Source organism: Labrus bergylta, chromosome 17, assembly GCF_963930695.1.
Source record: "Labrus bergylta chromosome 17, fLabBer1.1, whole genome shotgun sequence".
Lineage (NCBI taxonomy): Eukaryota > Metazoa > Chordata > Actinopteri > Labriformes > Labridae > Labrus > Labrus bergylta.
The window spans coordinates 10,795,105-10,813,582 of record NC_089211.1 but is presented as its reverse complement, the minus strand read 5'-3'; the positions used below and the strand labels follow the sequence as shown (position 1 = coordinate 10,813,582).

At 40.6% G+C, this 18,478-nt stretch overlaps 1 protein-coding gene across 2 annotated transcripts in view; it reads left to right on the top strand.

Moving 5' to 3' along the window:
- LOC109991878 (matrix metalloproteinase-17) overlaps positions 1–18,478 on the top strand; it is a 92,775-nt gene that overhangs the window by 70,577 nt on the left and 3,720 nt on the right. For both annotated transcript variants that reach the window (XM_065965841.1, XM_065965842.1), the window contains 5 exons: positions 7,438–7,614; positions 8,148–8,250; positions 10,966–11,048; positions 11,733–11,885; positions 12,034–12,291. In XM_065965841.1, coding sequence (XP_065821913.1) covers positions 7,438–7,614; positions 8,148–8,250; positions 10,966–11,048; positions 11,733–11,885; positions 12,034–12,291 — 774 coding nt within the window. The remainder of the gene's footprint in view (positions 1–7,437; positions 7,615–8,147; positions 8,251–10,965; positions 11,049–11,732; positions 11,886–12,033; positions 12,292–18,478) is intronic.

Here is an 18,478-nt window from a genome sequence, read left to right as displayed (position 1 = left end):
TTCCTCTTCCTCCCATCAAGGTCCTGACCACCTCCCCCCCCTCTCTCAGCTCCTCATCAGCAGTTTCAAAGGACAGCCCACCCTCACCCTCACCCCCCTGCTCCCTCCCTTCAGGTACCTGCATGACAATAGACAGTTCCCCACACCCCTCCCCCGCTCACTGTCCCACTCTCACTCTTACTACCAGCCAGGCACAAAGAAAACTCTCCAGACTCCACATCAGAAAAGCCAGTGGACCAGACAACATCAGTCCCAGGATCCTCAAGGTGTGTGCTGGGCAGCTTGCAGGAGTCTTTCAGCACCTCTTCAACCTCTCCCTGAGGCTGATGAAGGTGCCTGACCTGTGGAAGACCTCCTGCATCGTCCCGATACCAAAGAAAGGTCGTCCCAGTGCTCTTAATGACTACAGACCTGTGGCACTCACGTCACATGTCATGAAGACATTTGAGAGGCTGGTTCTCCAGCACCTGAGGACCCTGCTCACTGCTTTCCAGGATCCGTTGCAGTTTGCATATCAGAGGCACATTGGTGTGGAGGATGCTATCATCTTCCTGATCCACAAAGCCCTGTCACACCTGGAGACGAAGGGAAGCACTGTGAGAGTCATGTTCTTTGACTTCTCCAGTGCTTTCAATACCATCCAGCCCTGCCTCCTGAGGGACAAACTGCTGGATATGCAGCTGCGCCCTGACATCTCAGCCTGGATCTTCAACTACCTCACGGGCCGGCCACAGTATGTCAGAGTCGACGGCTGTGTCTCTGATGTAGTGACGGGCAACACAGGAGTACCTCAAGGAACTGTTCTGGCGCCTTTTTCTCTTCACTCTCTTCACATCAGACTTCAGATTTAACTCTGGTTCCTGCCACCTCCAAAAGTTTTCCGACGACTCCTCCATTGTTGGGTGCATCACTGATGACGACGAGAAGCAGTACAGAGGACTGTTAGAGAGCTTTGTCACATGGTGTGAAAGCAACCACCTGAAGCTCAACATCAGCAAAACAAAGGAGGTGGTAGTGGACTACCGGAAGAAGAAGAAGAAGCCCCCTGCCCCAGTCATCATCCAGGGGGAGGAAGTGGAGACGGTGGACTCATACAAGTACCTTGGGGTCCACATCAACAATAAACTGGACTGGTCTCACAACTCTGACGCCCTCTTCAGGAAGGGACAGAGCAGGATGTTCTTCCTGAGGAGACTCAGATCGTTCAGTGTCTGCAACAGACTCCTGAAAACCTTCTACCAGTCTGTGGTGGCCAGTGCCCTCTTCTTTACTGTGGTGTGCTGGTGGGGTGGTATCAAGACTGGTGAAGCAAACAGGCTGAACAAGCTGGTGAGGAAGGCCCGCTCTGTAGTGGGTCTGGATCTGGACAGTTTGGAGACAGTGGGTGAGAGGAGGATGAAGGACAAAATCTTATCCATCCTGGATAACTCCTCTCACCCTCTACATGGTGAGCTGTGGCAGATGGGCAGCTCCTTCAGCCAACGCCTCATCCCCCCCAGGTGCAAAACAGAGCGCTTCAGGCGCTCCTTTGTGCCCACTGCCATAAGACTGTACAACAGCAGCCTATGACAACAATAACAGTCCATCCTTGACACTAAACTTCACCCCCATAAAACACTACCCACATGACCTGCTTCATTATTATCATTGTATTATTGTATTATTATTATTACTTAGGTCAATATATATATATACATATATACTGTACATTCTATATATTTATTATTATATTATTATACTAGTCTATATTATATAACATTTCATTATATTACACTATATTGTTCATATTGCACTATATTATATTATATTACACTACATTATATTATATAACTGCACTCTGCATTACTGTGGTACAACACTGCCTCTCTTCTCTGCTGTTTACATTACTTGCTGCTATTTATTTATCATACCAAGTCACTTTATTAATCACATGTCAAAAGAGGCTCATGCCTATGTGTGCAAATACTATTATGCTTATAGACAGATAAGGACGCAGCTCTCCTTCATACCAACCACTTGTGTCATGGTACTGACTTAAACCTCAGGCTGAATAACAGGATCCTTAGGGCTCACAGACTCACTATGATGTCATACATACCAAAAGAAGCAACTTAAAGTCTGTAGCTGGAGTTGTAGATGAAGCTGGCTGTACCAGCAGGTGGATCTAAAATCCATCCAGGATCTTTGTTATCTACAGTCTGCCCTGGTGAAGCTTTTAATGATATGTTAGAGCAATTCAATCATTTCACATTTTGAACTCACATCAGTTTTGATGTTTCTGGGCACAATGGCACGACGTTTTAAGAATCATCTACATAGATGTTGGTTAAGTTTTTGAACCCAATCTACTTCTTTCTTCAGAATGAAGCTATTCATCATAATGACGACCGGTGGTTTACACAAAGATATATGAAGAAACAAAGTTGCAAAGAATACACTTCCTGTCATAGCCCAACACTACTGATAGTCCAATGAGGGGCACAAGAAGGAGTGAAAAGATGCCAACTGTGAATCTTTCCTTGTTAGGTGTTCTAGCTTTCAAGGTTACATCTTTTCCATCACACTATGAAGGATGAAATGTGTTTCGAACAAAACTTTTCAGATATTTCCATTTGTACGTCAGGGCATCCCGTCTCTCTGTAAAGGCAAGAAAGCTCAGTTTCTTGTTGCCGATCAATATCAATTAAAAAAAACAACAACAACACCGTGTTGATTACTGCGGCCTTTGATTATGTCACCTTCTATTTGAACAGAATTAGAGTTCATGTGATTTTAAATATAGATAGTACTGGAGACATCGTTATTAACAGATTGTGATCTTTACCCATTCTCTTGCTTCAGGACTCTCTCACTGAAGGCCTTGAGCAATTGGGACTTATCTCAAGGCCAAGGTCCTTGCTAATTGTACAATTTCAAATCATCTCTTTCTCTCTTAATACATTTGAAAAGATAATAGCTACCCAATTTACTATATAACTTTAGAGCAACGTGGTACTCAGATGTCTCTGCCTGACATTTAGGTCATTTCACAGCACCAAGAATGCACTTTTAGAAGTAATTTCCAACTAAACGCAGCTCTGACTCTGACTCTTAAACTTGTATTTTCATTTATAGATTTTCTTGCCATGTGGAGGCAGTGCTGAATGCTTGGTGGAGATATTATAAAAGTAAATACGTCCCAAAGTTTGGGAAGCAGTTACCATATTAAACATCCAGTGGATATAGCACCATCTTATATGCTTTTTTTTTGTTCTCACCATCTACTTGCTCCTATTCTCAGAGATTATTCTTGATTAGATTTCCCTAGTTCATTATGTGGTGCTTGCCATGTAACATCTAATGAAATTTTAAGCTTTTTCGTCACTATGTCTCGAAAACAATGCTGATAAGAGTGATGAATGTGGAACATAAAGCCCAAGACAAGTTACAGTTAGTTAACAGTTACAAACATGATCATTTACAATTAAAAACAATGTACAAGTTACTTTTAATATGAATGTATTGTATAACTTTTTGCTTTCTACAATCAGCAAATATTTTTATGACAACAGGTGAATTTAAAATGTTATGCTCAAACAGAAGGAAGTATAGGTGGAAGTCAATGTGTTAGGTGGGCTGGCAGAGTGTGCACACAGGCTGATGGTACGACAGATTCACACTCTCAGACTTCCACTGATCCACAGGTGGCAGTGAAATGACTTCATATGCATCAGGGTACAAATAGCCTGCCAGCTACTAAAAACTGGATCAAATATTACAGGATTATGATTTTTTTTTTTTTCAGAAGAGAAGGAACTCACTGAATTCTCTTTTTTTCCCAAAGCATTTGCCTTTTAATGGTTAATTGTTGCTCATTGTTGAATGCTGAAATTGTATTATTTAAATTAGGATCATTGATGTGACAGTCCCAAATCATTTTTTTTATAGCTGCCATCAGTTGCTCAAATGGTTCTAAATGTGCATGCATAATTTAACATGCTAAATATTCACAAAAAGGAGATTATACATACTGTAATTTCTCTCAATAATTTTTTTACCATGACGCTATCTCTCTTTGTATCCACTTAACCCTGGGCAGGACAAATCACTGATAACGGAATAGTCAACGGACATATACAAACTGGCTACTACTAACAGAGCCTTTATTGACCATAGGATATATTTAATGCAGTTTTCTTCCAATAATCAGTAATAAAACATATTGTGTTGTAACCAATTTAATACACCAAAATGTCTTTAATACATATGTTGTCCACTAGAGGGCACATTGAAGTGTATTTTGCAAGAATATGATGTTGCATAATAGAACATATTTTAGTCAGTGCATCATGTTTTCTGTACAGCAACTTTCAAATCTGACTTATATTTACTTTCAGTTCTTTAAATCCACAGGACGTTTAAGAACGTTTTATCAACACTTTAAAAAGCAGAGTTTTTTTTTTTCTTTGGCACCTTTTTCATACTTTTCCAGGGATTCTAGTCTATTCCTTCTCTGAATATGATCTTAATATATTTGACTTTTAATGAATATGTGTAAGGGGTCTGAGCTGTATCTGATTTGGAATTTAATAGCTTCCCTGAACTTTACTGTAGAATGTAATGTACAGTATGTGTAATGGCTTCTTCACTGTAAGAAACAATCTGCAGGAACTTAATGTGGGCCTCTGTGGAAGAAAGCTCTCTCCAATTTTGTGAATTTGGACTGCAGTATCAGTTTTAATCACTAGGTGTCAGAGTAACATATTACTCCTTTAATCTTTAAAAAGAAAGTAAACAAACACACATTTTCAAACCTGCAATCTAACCAGCAGGGGAATGTGCTGGAATTGCTGTATCATCTTCCTCTGCTTAGTTCATCCACATGCTTATGAACAGATCAAGTGAATGTGTTTTTCCATTCCAGCCCTTTTAGCCTGGTTTTACCTGCATTATACAAAGTAAAAACCATTCCCTGCCTCAGACATTTTGATAGAAGTATCGATTCTTGAGTCATCATGGTGCAAGGTAATGAAAGGTACTACAAGGGTTCACATGAAAGAAAGGGAGCCGGAGGCTAATAGTGTTCCACCTACCGTATGGTACCAATCATTATTAAACTATTCATTCAGCGCTGCAGGCTACGATCGTAGCATTCTGAATACATCATGCTACCTCAAAGGTAAAAGTACCCCTTAATATACGACATTTAGTGTGCATCAAAGTGATGACATTTTTTAGACGTTTTGCAACATTAAAACAGCTAAATCGGTTGGTTATCATGCAGAAGTATTTTCTTTCTTCAGTCTCTTTGGTCTAAACCTCTCTCTCTCTCCTGCTCTCTGCTTCTCTGCCATGGGTGTTTAACTCAATGGCTCTCATTCATCCACCCAAATCTCTCAGCTCTGACTTTGTCCGCAGGCATTAGGGTTTTTCTCTGTCAACCTCAGACAGGACTGTAAATACCATGACATGGTACCTACTTTGTTCTGAATCTCTGCTCTCTCCCTGTCGATCCCTCCTTTTATCCACCTTTCCTCCCTGCACCATGTGCTCCTGTAGATTAGAGTTGGCTCTGGGCATCTGAAAATCCCAGATGTTGTGGGCACAAGTGCATGTCTCCAATTGTCCTTTTGTCTTTTGAGAGAGCACGGCACAGAGATGTTGCCGCGTCAGGGCCAACATGAGGTTAACAGAAGGCAGACTTCAGCCCAGCCACCATGGAACTCTAAGCTAGCTTTGCCCCTCACAACTAGCACTCACATTTTTGCAAATCTAAATCTCCAAACCCCTGTTTTCGTCTTGCTTAGCGGAGCCAGACAATGACTTTTTGGAAGCTTTGCCCTTTTTTCCTTTTTTAGTTGAACATCCAGGGACATGTTCTTTAATAGCCTGCAGCCTGTTTAGGTGTCTTTCTGCACTCAGATTTTGATTGGCAGCCCAGAGGCTCAGGCAGTATTACCATAGTTATCTCACTACTGCACATGCCTAAAGCACTCACAGCCACCAGAGCTGCCTGTCACGCCTCTTAACTTGCAACCTATAGAGTTCACTCCTCAAAGGGATAAACAGGCAAACGAGGATTGTGTCGGCTTTACAAAAGTCACCAACGTTATGCAGCAAGGTGATCTCTGTTAAAGCCGAAGCTGAGATCTTTGCAGGGACCCTGAAATAATTGATGATGCTTTTATGTCTTTTGTTTCCTCTAACATTCCCAAAATGAAGATTCATATTTGAAACATTGAGAGGCACCAAACAAGGAGGCATGTCTTTAGATTTGGAGTGTGCAATTTCCTTCTCAAGTAATTTACTACCAGGCTGGACAGCAAAAATTGTAGGACAGAAAAAAATGTGCTGAGTGCTGCTGTTTTGATTGAATTGACTGCTCACGTAAATGAGGGAGGCGAAATGCAATTTTCAAAATTGGATGGTGTGTGTTTTCCCGTTTAATTCCAGTGCAATCGGGAGTAACAAGTAAATGAAGTAAAGAAATATTTATCATGTAGAGATGATGTGGTTATAAATTATTTTCAGAGAGTCATTGGTGCTATAACTCCACAGGGAGACGGGCTGATTGAAGATTGTGCCCTGAGCGGCAGCAGGATGTATTCTCTCGAGGAGTCCAGACATTGGAGATGGAGTTGTTTGCTGATGATGTTGCTTGATTCTAAAGATGGCTTGAATGAACTGTGATCATATGATTGGCTCAGAGTGGATTATTCACCCAGTTGATGGGTACCTATTCTGACAACAACTACCCTACAAATGTTCCTTTTTTAAACTCTATCCTCGAATGCCGGAAAACTTAATTCTAAACTCAATTTTAATTACTTTTTTTAAACTTTTACTTTTTTTTTTAAAGCAATTTACCTTTTTAATGAATTGAAGGATTTTTTAAATCGTTTACTCATGAGCTTTTTAAATGCAAATCTATGATGTTTTTTATTTCTCTGTAAAGCACCCTGAATTTGCCTCAGTGTATGAAATGTGCTGTACAAATAAAGCTGACCTGCCTTACCTAGGCTAACATTCAGGGTAAAGATGTAACCAGGTGATGAGAATGGCTGATCACTGGAGGAAAGTGTGAGTGATCATTTGCTGTGGGAGTGAATGCAAAACAGTATGAGAAATGAGATTCAGATTCTTTATTGTCACACAAAGGGGAAATTTGTTTTGCAGCAGTAGCACAAAGAACAATAGACAAGGCGTGCAAAAAATACATTTTTCTCTTTCTTTCATGAGAGCTTCATTTTAAAGCTCAAATATGTATTGATGAAAATGGAAATATACATTCATTTGATGAATATTTTTGCATTATCTCAACTGAATACAGTCAATGTAGCTGCATGAGAAAAACAAAGAAAAGACCACAAAACACATACTTGTGTTAAAAATGACAATCTCCATGTCCTTCTCTCTCTCTCTCTCTCTCTCTCTCTCTCTTTCTGTCTGTCTCCTCAGACTCTCATGGGATGGATCTGTTTGCGGTTGCGGTCCATGAGTTCGGTCATGCCATCGGCCTGGTCCACACGTCAGCCATGGAGTCCATCATGAGGCCGTACTACCAGGGTCCAGTGGGAGACCCTCTGAAGTACGACCTACCCTATGAAGACAAGGTCCGAGTCTGGCAGCTCTACGGTACGAGGGAATATCTCTCCCCTGTGTGTATGTGTGTGTGGGATGGATAGAGAGAGAGAGAGAGAGAGAGAGAGAGAGAGAGAGAGAGAGAGAGAGAGAGAACAATTGATGAGGTCTGTAGAGAAAGGTTATTGATTAATGAAAACATGGAGTGAGTTAATTGGACCTCTTTATAGCATATGACCTTATCACACCGCTGTGTGATATAGAAAGCAGCAGAATGGGAGAGAGACTAATGATCATGAAGATGAGAATGAAGTGCAGGAAGGACCGCTGAGGGCCAGGACTGTGAAGGAGGAGGGGCCTAAAACATTTGTTTTAAGAGCAGATTTAAACACAGTAAGAATTGTATGCAATTATACAATTAAATATCAACATACTGTAATAATACTGGGGAGTGGAAGTGCCTGAACAAATCAAATCATGTAAGGAATAGGTAGCGGTTTTTAAGTTCATTTTTTATTTTCTTGAAGAATAAGTTGTACCATTCATTTCCTTGTCATTGTGTGTTCATTTGATCTTTTCTCCCGTAGGTGTCAGAGACTCCGTTTCCCACACAAATCGGCCCGGCATCCCCTCCCAGACGGCTGAACCTCCTGTCCTGCTGGACCTTCCTGAAAACAGATCCACTCTCCTGTGAGTAGAAGACCTGGTGTCCTTCACATAGACCTGAACTTCTCTGGTTGAAAACATATTAAAAAGAATAACTTTAATCTCTTCAGCAATAACTCTCCGTCCTCTCCTTATACTTTTCTTTACTTTTCTGGCCCCTCTCTAATACACACTTCGTGTTTCATTCTTTGCCACGTGCCCTCTGGCCAGTACTCTGTCCACAGCTTCAGTAAAGGGAGTGGAGCACAGTGATAAATGCCCCCTCTGGATGAACACTAAAAAGGACAGTCAAAAGTAAAAAAAGACCTACTAAATACTGCAGTGTGGAGCCTCGAGGACAGGTCTTCATCCCTTCTTTTTTTTTTATACATTGATACTGACTTCCTCCAGAGCCCAGCCAGCTGAACTTAAGAACATCTTATGCAGATAAACTGTCCTATTCATATCATGGTTATATTAAGTTATATCAAACTGCACATTGTTCAACTACTTGCAGATGTTGCAATCATTTATGGAATTTAAAAAAGGTTGCAAATAACTGTAAGGTCATTTAAGTGGCAGAAAGTGTGTCAGTCATTGATTCATTACTTTAAGAAGGATTGAATGAAACCTTTATTGCCCCTCGGGGTATTTAATTTGCAACGAGAGCCTAAAAACTCAATTCAAACAAACATCGAACAGCACATAAAAACACATTAAAGCATCATATGATTAAATGAAGGATTTCAGCAGCAATTTAAATAAAGTGCAGAGTGCCAAGTTCATACTGTATAATCAGAGCTTCTTAAGCAGTGGTATACTGCGTTTTACAGAGGATGTAATGCCTCTTTCTGTACCTGCGCCCAAGAGTCAAGAGTTCATACTCCGACCAAAGGGGTTGCAGAGGGTCTGCTGTAATCTTGTTGGCTAAAATCAGGGTGTACTGGTCTGTCAGGTAAGACACTGAACCTGGTTTTCAGGCTATAACAGAATGTCTTTTTCTTTATTCAGATCTATATTTCAATGAGTGAATAAAGAAAATGATTCATTGCCATAGATAACATGGAAATGTGACATGACAGAAGGTATTTGGCGCTTGGACTCTATTGGGGTGGTTGATGTGTTTGGAGAATGTCAGCTCTGGAAGGCAACAGAATAAATCCAGAATTTGAAATCCAGAATAAAGCCAGCAAGGCAGCTGTAGAAGTACCCCCTGTTTGGTACAAGTACCCATCTGGGTATCACTGCTTGGGTACATCTAGAATGATTAGCTATAGCATGCCACACAGGTCAACGGCTCTCCATCTCTGCAGTGTGCCCGCCATGAGTGTTCTCAGTGGAATGGACAGGAAGCAGGTTTAAACCCTCTGGAACAAATCCATCATTATGTTTGCATTTGCTGATAATTTGGTATTCAATAGAGAGAGAACATTGAAGCATGAACGTTAATGTAGCATAAACATAATGAGTGGATTTGTAAAGAGGGATATTTTAGTTGAAAGAACAATGTTTACAAGGTCCAGAGTGCCGCTAAAGGAAGGTTCAAAATAACTGGAATCATCATATGGCGAGTATGAATATCAAAACAAAATGTCGTTCTAATGTTTGCAGCGGTTGTAAGGACATGTGACTCAGGAGCAGGGAGATACTTGATCAGACCCACCCTATATTCTGTGCAATGCACCGTGTGCCTGTCAGACTACACAGCACATGCTCTTTAAGGGAATGTTGAGTGATGACCTGGATTCATGAGTCTTTTATCTGTTATTTCCCACGACTCCCTACAGCAGGATCCAAGCTGCTGCGCTACAGTATCTCTCCTCCCCACCAGGAAAATGACTTATTAGTGTTATCTTTATATTTTTGGGCCTGTGTCTGGCACATATTTTACTGCCCATGAGCTACAAGGCAAAAAAAATGTTCAAGTGCATTTTGAACTTCATGTATGAGTATCAACACATTTGATTTTCATTCGACACGACTGCAAATTAACCTCACATCCTTCTTACTTTGCAAATAAATTAAATGTACTCTAATGATCTTTTTAATTAATGGGATCAAGAGAAGGCAGCTTGCTGACCTCCGTGCATACACCCACACTAACTAACAAATCTTATGCAGGAGACTAAACAGGCATTTAAAAGCTCTTTTTTTTTTTCTCACAAGTACTGCCCTTTTCCACCGCACTCATTACTCATATTTCACCACCTCCATCTGGTCGCGACGTGTGGAAAAACTGGATTAAGCTCGCGAAAGGGTCACAAACGCTGACCGCGAGGCCAAGTTGTCGTGTTAATAGATCTCTGAATGGAGATCTTTGTTGATAAAAACCAGAGCGGGCGGCCTCCCACTCACAGTGGCAGATCTGTGGTGCTAATGGCTTCCATCATTGGCAGGCAGACCACGTCAGTGCTTTAAATCCCTTTGCCCCCGGGGGAGATGTGCACTGGGGGGACCTCATCATGTCAGTGGGATAGCATTCAACCTAATGTTTAGCCTATTTAATTGAAAGAAACACATGCAGATACATGCACACATTAAGACGCTCTCAGTAGGCGGCCGCAATAATTACAGTTGGAGTTTCTTTGTATGCAAATGGATTCAACTGCTTGAGGTCTTATTTTGTAAGCTGCAAACGTGATGCTTCAAATGCTCATTGCACAGACTATAAATGTTTGTTTTTTTTTATAGTGAAAACTTTTCCTGTTTCCTGTCTCTTTTAACTTTTCCTTTCCTGTCCTCTGCCTCTCCCTCTTCCAGGCTGGCTCGAGATGCCCCCGACAGATGCACCAGTCACTTTGATGCAGTGGCCCAAATAAGAGGGGAGGCCTTCTTTTTCAAAGGTATTCAAGTCTATTAGGAGAAAGTAAACAAGAGAGACAGATGGGACAGACGGATAGATGGAGAGTGACAGAGAGACAGAAGAGGGGGAAAAAGTGGTGAATGGAGAGGGAGATAAAGGAAACGAGTAAGAGACAGGGGGCTGGGCGAGTGGTGGCTCCAGTGATCAATAGAAAGCCAAGTCATGTGTGGCTCCCAGGGCTTGTATCACAGACTCACACACTGTCACATTTTCTGCGGTCTACACAAAGTGGTCCCAAAGGGCCCACCCTGCAGTATACTTCCTATCTGCTGAGCTGGGACTTTTAAGCTTATTAACCAGTGAGTCTGGTAAATTAAACAAAGCGTATTAAAACATAGCAGGACATGAACCTTACTGGCTCTTTCAGAATATGTCAGTTCTTGCTTAATTGTTTTGTTACAGCTCTAAACCTTCACACAAGCCTTATTTCCTAACTTGCTTTTTTCACAGGTAGATAAAACAACAAAAATGTCAAGTGCAGAACACAATATTTTCAGTAATTATTTACATTTGAGTTCAATTTAATAACATGTGGGGCTTTAACTGGTCTCTGTTACCAGCTGTTTGATGACTCAAGATATCTGAATGTGACTTTTCTTTTGTTACACTCTTCCAGGATGTTGGGAAGATGTTCTTCTCGCTAATCTGTTCCTTTCTGTTATAGGGAAGTATTTTTGGCGGCTTACCAGAGAGAGGCATCTGGTTTCTCTGCGTCCCGCTCAGATCCATCGCTTCTGGAGGGGTCTCCCACCCAACCTGGACAGTGTAGACGCTGTGTATGAGAGGCCAGGGGACCACAAAATAGTATTTTTCAAAGGTAAATATTCCTTTGTATGTGTCTGGGATACTGTCTAAAAGCCAAATTGAACTTAAAGTATCAGTGTTTTTTAGCATTCAGGTGAATGCATACAACTATAAGATTATGAATTGTCTTTTATTGTGACCTCTGTTTCCACCATGTTCAGGTCTGAAGTACTGGGTATTCAAAGACAATAATGTAGAGGAGGGTTACCCTCGTCCAATCAGTGACTTCGGCCTCCCCTCGGACGGTGTGGACGCAGCTTTTGTTTGGCTCCACAACGACAAAACCTACTTCTTCAAGGACAACCAGTACTGGCGCTACGACGACCACCTGAGGCGCATGGATCTGGGATATCCTAAAGACAGCACGCTGTGGAAGGGGCTGCCAACGCACCTTGACGACGCCATGAGGTGGTCTGATGGTGAGTAGTAAATCGAGAGACTTGTTTTCTTGTTCATCTCATTTTAAATCAGCTTGCTGTGTTATTCAGTCTGCTCTGAGGTTGCCAAAGTTAAATGTGCAGATATTAAATAAATGAATGTTTAAAAATGATTGGGAAATTTATACAAAGGTATTTTGGTAAGAACTAGTATGCAGGCATATTCTGAAAGGATTTTTCTGACAGAAGTTTTTATCGTGCAAGTGAACACTATAACCTAACAACACTCACAAACACACACACACTCACACACTCATATGTTTAATAAACAAGGCCATCTAGACGTAGAAGCTCTTGCAAACTAAGATGAGTGCAGACTAAAAAGCAAATGATCTGTGACCCATAAAAAGTAAGCTGTGGTTATGGAAACACTACTGCTGTATGTTTGCCTTCAGGGGATCCAAGATGCTCAAGTTTCCAGACGCAAAAACTTTTTTCATTAAGACACTGAGTCAGTGTACCAGAAAGTGGTTGTAAGACTGGCATCTCGGCCAGCCAACAACAGCCTTGACCTTTACACTGCAAACACTGGAGAATCGTGTTGGGTGTTATGAATCCACAAGCTGGTCTCCCTTTATTAACTCAAGCTGAGACTGTGAGCCAGTGGTCGGCTTCATGGGCAGCACACAGTTTAGAAAAAACACTAGGATGCAATGATAAGATGTCTAATCTAAACAAGGAGGTCTAACAGATATTCCCCTCCTGCATTAACCTCTGCAGATCCATCTTCTGATAACACTCTGCCTTTCCCCCATCCTGAGATTAAACCAAAGTTTGAGACAGTCAGTCAGTTGTCTCTCTGTAGGGCCTGAACAGCACAGGAAAACAAAAAAAGACAATGACAAGAACCATTTGGGCAGACATTCATTTTACAGACTGCCCACTACAGCTACAGTGAATCAGTCATCAACTAATTTGCCTGGATCAGTTACCTCACTGTAGACTCCCCACACCACCATCACAGTGTCTCTCCCACACATGCACACAAACACAGTTTCACGTATACTGTTTCACCATATTCCACTTATTGAACAATGCAAAAAGAAAATGTTAACTATTTTGAGCTTGTCGGTATTAGTAGCATTTGCATTTAGTTGTGTTTGTTACTTTTGTATTTCTTTTTTGTTTTTACTTATTCTGAATCACATCTTAGTGCAGTTACAGTCTGATATATACTCCACGTTTTAAGTCAGTCTTGAAGTGTGCAGCAATCCCATAACTGAGCATATTTTTATATTTTACTTACACTCTTGATCACCCTTTTACCTTCCTAGAATTCTTTGTTTGTTAATCAAAGTATTAATACCAGCAATTGATCATATGACATTTTTTTGGAAAATGGACATATAGGCAACAAAGAAAAGTATTTATTTATTTAACTAACTATTATAATCAGGTATAAGGAGCTTTGCACACAGAATAACAAAAACAAATGGAAAAAGAGATGTTTGAGGCCTTAGACTGAAAAAAAAAAGATGGGCGACATGACAGATCTCCAAAAGTGAGGCCAAAACATTTTAGACTCTCCTACTGACTGTCTGGAGTATAGGTTGTAAACCCCGCCTCCTCAATGGGACCATCTATAAAATAACAATACAATCAAATACATTTTTTCTCAAACATTGTTTCTGTCATTATTACTTCTTATCATGCCAATTCATGTCAGAATGCTTATTTTTCTGAGACGTTTGGTTTTAATGTATTATTTGATCCTATAAAAAGAGGTATGCGCCATGATTGACAGGTCTGTTGACAAATACAGCTCCTGCAGAGTTGTGTCTACCATATTAGTTTAAGAGAGTAAGGGGTCTACCGAGGTAAGATAAAAAACTAGCAAAAAAAAGCATAAGGAGCAACAGAGTCCGCTAAACGATGCTGTAATAGATTCTCTGTCCATCTTTATATCGAGTCAATGGCTGAGGCTGAAACAACAAATAGGTGACCACCTTTTTTCCAATAGTATTGCTTTTAGTGTCAAACCACACCAAAGAGAATTACATTGGTCTCTGGATTTTCCCTATGAGGCACTTTAGCCTCTTTTAGTTTGTTGCTTTACGTATATTTCCGTTTGATTTACAACTTTTTCTTTCATCAAGATCATTTTCAGAATAAACAGGCAGCTGTTTTCAGTGAAGAAGCTCTAGAAAAGCATGTCACTGTACCTGCCCAGCACCAGATGGCAGAAAGGAAAAAGTTAAGAACGAACAACTGCTAAAGATGTAGATATTCTCTGTGGGATTTGTGTGTTGAGTGTTCATCTGGCAGCGCATTCTGTAAGGTTGATATTGAATTTCCTCATACAGTGTTGCAAATGCCAGCCCAAACAGTCAGCGAAGGATTTATCAGACGAATCATTTTACCTGGCTTAATAGATGTTTGTTGTCATTGCACGTGTGTGTCAACATGATTTCTTTTGCCATTATGTGTCAGTGTGCTGCTGTTGACTGAAATCCACAAAAGCTTGGGCATCATTCACTTCGCAGCAGTGAGAACAGCTATTTTATCAGGTGTTGTCTCTGCACATCTCCAGTTTCAGCGTGAAATGTTTTTTTCTAAACTTCTACATGTGAGAAGAAAAATCTCCCTCTCTCACACACACAGGCACACACACACCTACACAAACACACCCATACACATTCACTCATTCTCTGGCCATGCACTCCTTCTCTTTGTTTCTTTTTTTGAGTCTGTTCTGTTAATCTGTTGCCACTAACTATTCCTTTATCAGAAATGTTTCATTGTGGCGGCATTGGCACTTCTTCCAACTCGTATAAAAATCTAACTTTATCCAGAATGTGATTGTAGTGTGTGAAATCTCTTTTAAGAAAGTCAAGGAAGTGCCAGATGGAAGCCACGAGCATTGTTCTCTGCAAAACCAGCACACATTGGCTCATGTGTTGTTGTCTGTTTGTTGTTGTTATTTTGACATGTGGCCAATCACTGACCCGGCAACTTACTCAACCTTTTCCCACCTGCCACTGCTGACCTTTTCGAACATAAATCAGCCTCTTATGATCTTTGACCCATCAGTGTGGCTCCGACAGGTATTGTGTTTGCAGGGGAGACAAACAAAAATCTTCTATTCTTCTTTTACAAAAGGATCAAAGTAAAATACTCAGGGTGTCATTGGACACAATGAGACATGAGCAGTACATAAGTAATGTTGTTACTGGTCTGTATAGATTTCTGATTCTGTGAGTAACATTACAAGTAGAGGTAAAAATCTGATCTCAGAGCAGTGACATGCATGCCTTTGAATGTTTCTAATTAACAGGCTGAGGTGGTTGGAAGCAAGCAGTTTAATCCAGCACAAGGAACATCGGCAGAACACTGAACGCCAACATAATAATCAAGATAATGGGAACATTCACAGGAGTCAGCATCTGAAGTACTAAACATAGCCTCAAATAGCTTTACCTTACATTAAGAATGTGGTTGTTGTAATTTCCTCCATAGAACGATAACGCTTTCAGGCGTAAAGTAGAGAGTCCAACTCAGTGAAATAGCTTTGTCAATAAAAGCAGCTGATCGTTAAAGAAGGCCCAAGGTGATATTCATGACCAATTTAAATTAACTACTGATGCACCGAAAAAATGCATTATTTCAAACACATATATATAGTTTATATTATTCAATTAGTGTGTGCGTTGATTCGTGTGTCTTTTCGCTCCCCTTAACCTCCCTTTTTAACTTTTCCTGTAACCTCCCTCTCTCTTCTTCTCCCTCTGGTTTCTCTAATCGTGGCCACTTTTATAGGAGCTGGTTGGGTAATGTGGCCATTATTAGAGCATGTCACACACAACTCTGCAATGTCAGTAATCTTTACAGTCTATGTGCATCTGTCCCTGTAAAACAGCTTCTATAAAATGTCTAGTGGTTGCTGTAAAACCCTCATATACACTACATGAGCAGGAATGTGTGTGTGTGTGTGTGTGTGTGTGTGTGTGTGTGTGTGTGTGTGTGTGTGTGTGTGTGTGTGTGTGTGTCAGCTCCCAACTGGCCCTGTGTAATTATGTGCACTTTAGCTTCACACTGCCCTTTATGGTGAGTCATTATTATGGTGAAGAGTAAAATGAACTGCATTATGAGGGAAATAATCACAATGTGCCTCTTACAATTATACTGCATGGACAAGAGGCTGAAGGTTCTGATGAAGCCGATGAAAACATTTTATTGAGAAGTTTTGAAGTGTGTGTCAGCTTCAAATTTCTTTTTATACTTTTTTTTTTTCATGTGTTTTAGTATACTGAAATATTCTCAGTGAGAGTTGGCCGCCCGGTCTAAAAAGGTTTAAATTGAGTGTCTTTTTCATAACTTGATTCAAGCACTGTGAAGCAAAAGAGGATGTGGGGGATAATACGATTTAACAAGCCTTAAAATATGGAATAAGTCAAAAGGCAGCTGTTAGACCATCAATCATAGTCTTGCATATAAATAGTCATGAACACTGGGGCCCTTTTATCACTAGAGGAATCACTTTGGATTGCTTTCAGGGTAGAAAAACAGTGTTTTGATAAAACTGGGTGTATTTTAATAGCCCTCTTCAAGCATTTTAACATGGTCTTCACAAAAGCAGTTCAGGCAACCAAGCAGAATTCCAGCGTTGGTGTCCACTGTTACTGGAAGAGATACCAATTTGTGTCATTGTCGATCTCGCTTTCAGTCAACACGTTAACACTCAGTTCTGGTCCTTGAAGGGGTCATATTATGCTTTTTTCTGGTTTTATATGCTCTTTAGTGTGTTTTCCAAGTGTCCTGTGCATGTTTAGGCACATCTATGTGCAAAAATTCAAAGTCTGCGAAAACGCAGAACGTTCGGTTCTAGCCCCCCTCGAAAAAAAAATTCCAGTGTGACGTCATTGTCAGTGTGATATCACTGATCTAAGCCCATTGGCTCGTTGTGGCAAGCCCTGCAGCTCATGTTGCACACCCGTTAACTTCTGTAGCACGCCCACCATATGCCGTAGCCTGCGGTAGCACAGTAGTGCTAAGGTGCTAATGTTTACGCTCCCTTCAGAGACAAAGTGGCTGCATTCCCAATATGGTAAAAGGGGCGTGACATTTCCGAGAACGTGCTGAGGGACTGACCAATTACGGCAGAGCCGACAGGCCGACCAATCAGATCAGACTTGGCACACGTGGGGACTCTGAACGTGGGCACTTCAGAGCCTTAGAGAAAGAGTCAGAAGCGAGCCGGTGCATGAAAACAGACACTTTTTTAGAACTTTAGCTATTGTGAACATACTTTAGTAGTTACATAGATTAAATATACAAACCCCCAAAAGGGCATAATAAGACATCTTTAAGAGAATATCAAGCTGTACGTTTGGATGCAAATCATTTTAGCATTTGATCATGGAATTCCAAGTAACATGTATCAGTTTGTTTGTTTTTCCACCTTCAGCAGCGAGAGAGGAGTTCCCTAACCCTAACCATAATTGTTGATGAGTTTGTCTGTATTTTTGCAAGCCTTGTCCTGTACATGTGACACAAATCAAAAAGCTAGTGCATGTGGTTTATACTGAGTCCAAGCTCTTTATGAATCTTGTAGGTGTTGCTTAGTGTTGTGCTCATGATGGATTGACTGAGGGATGTCAGATGTTATAGCGATGAGTAAGGTCTTTTACCTGCTTTCTGTAAAGTGTCTTGAGATACCATTTGTTATGAATTGGCGCTACACAAATAAAGATTGATTGATTGATTGATTGATTGATTGACTGATTGAGTGATGAAGTCACTTGTATTGTTAAATGCTAAACAAGGTTGGTGTATTTTTAATTTAACCTTCCTTTATGAGTAGGACCTGATACGTATTCAGCCAAGTCTAGTTTTTGAACTAAAAATAGGAGTTTTGGAAACAAGTTGATATTCCCATTAGGGGTTTTTTTTGGTAAGATTCTAAGACCATCTGTGTGTAACAAATTATAAAACTGTCTTTTTGTTGTTTTTTTGTGCTTGAACACTGTGGGGTAAATCAATATTGCTATTTTACAGCATGTCTGAAGGCTTTGTGATTATCTAGATGTTGTCTGCTACAAATGCCTTTTTTCTCATCGTGACTTAGAAAAAGATGTTGTAATTGTTTCTCCTAAGAATAATTTATAAAAACCAAAGTCCGCGAGAGTTTCTAATTCCCCGTTAATTTATAGGTTTCTTCCACAAAATGTCC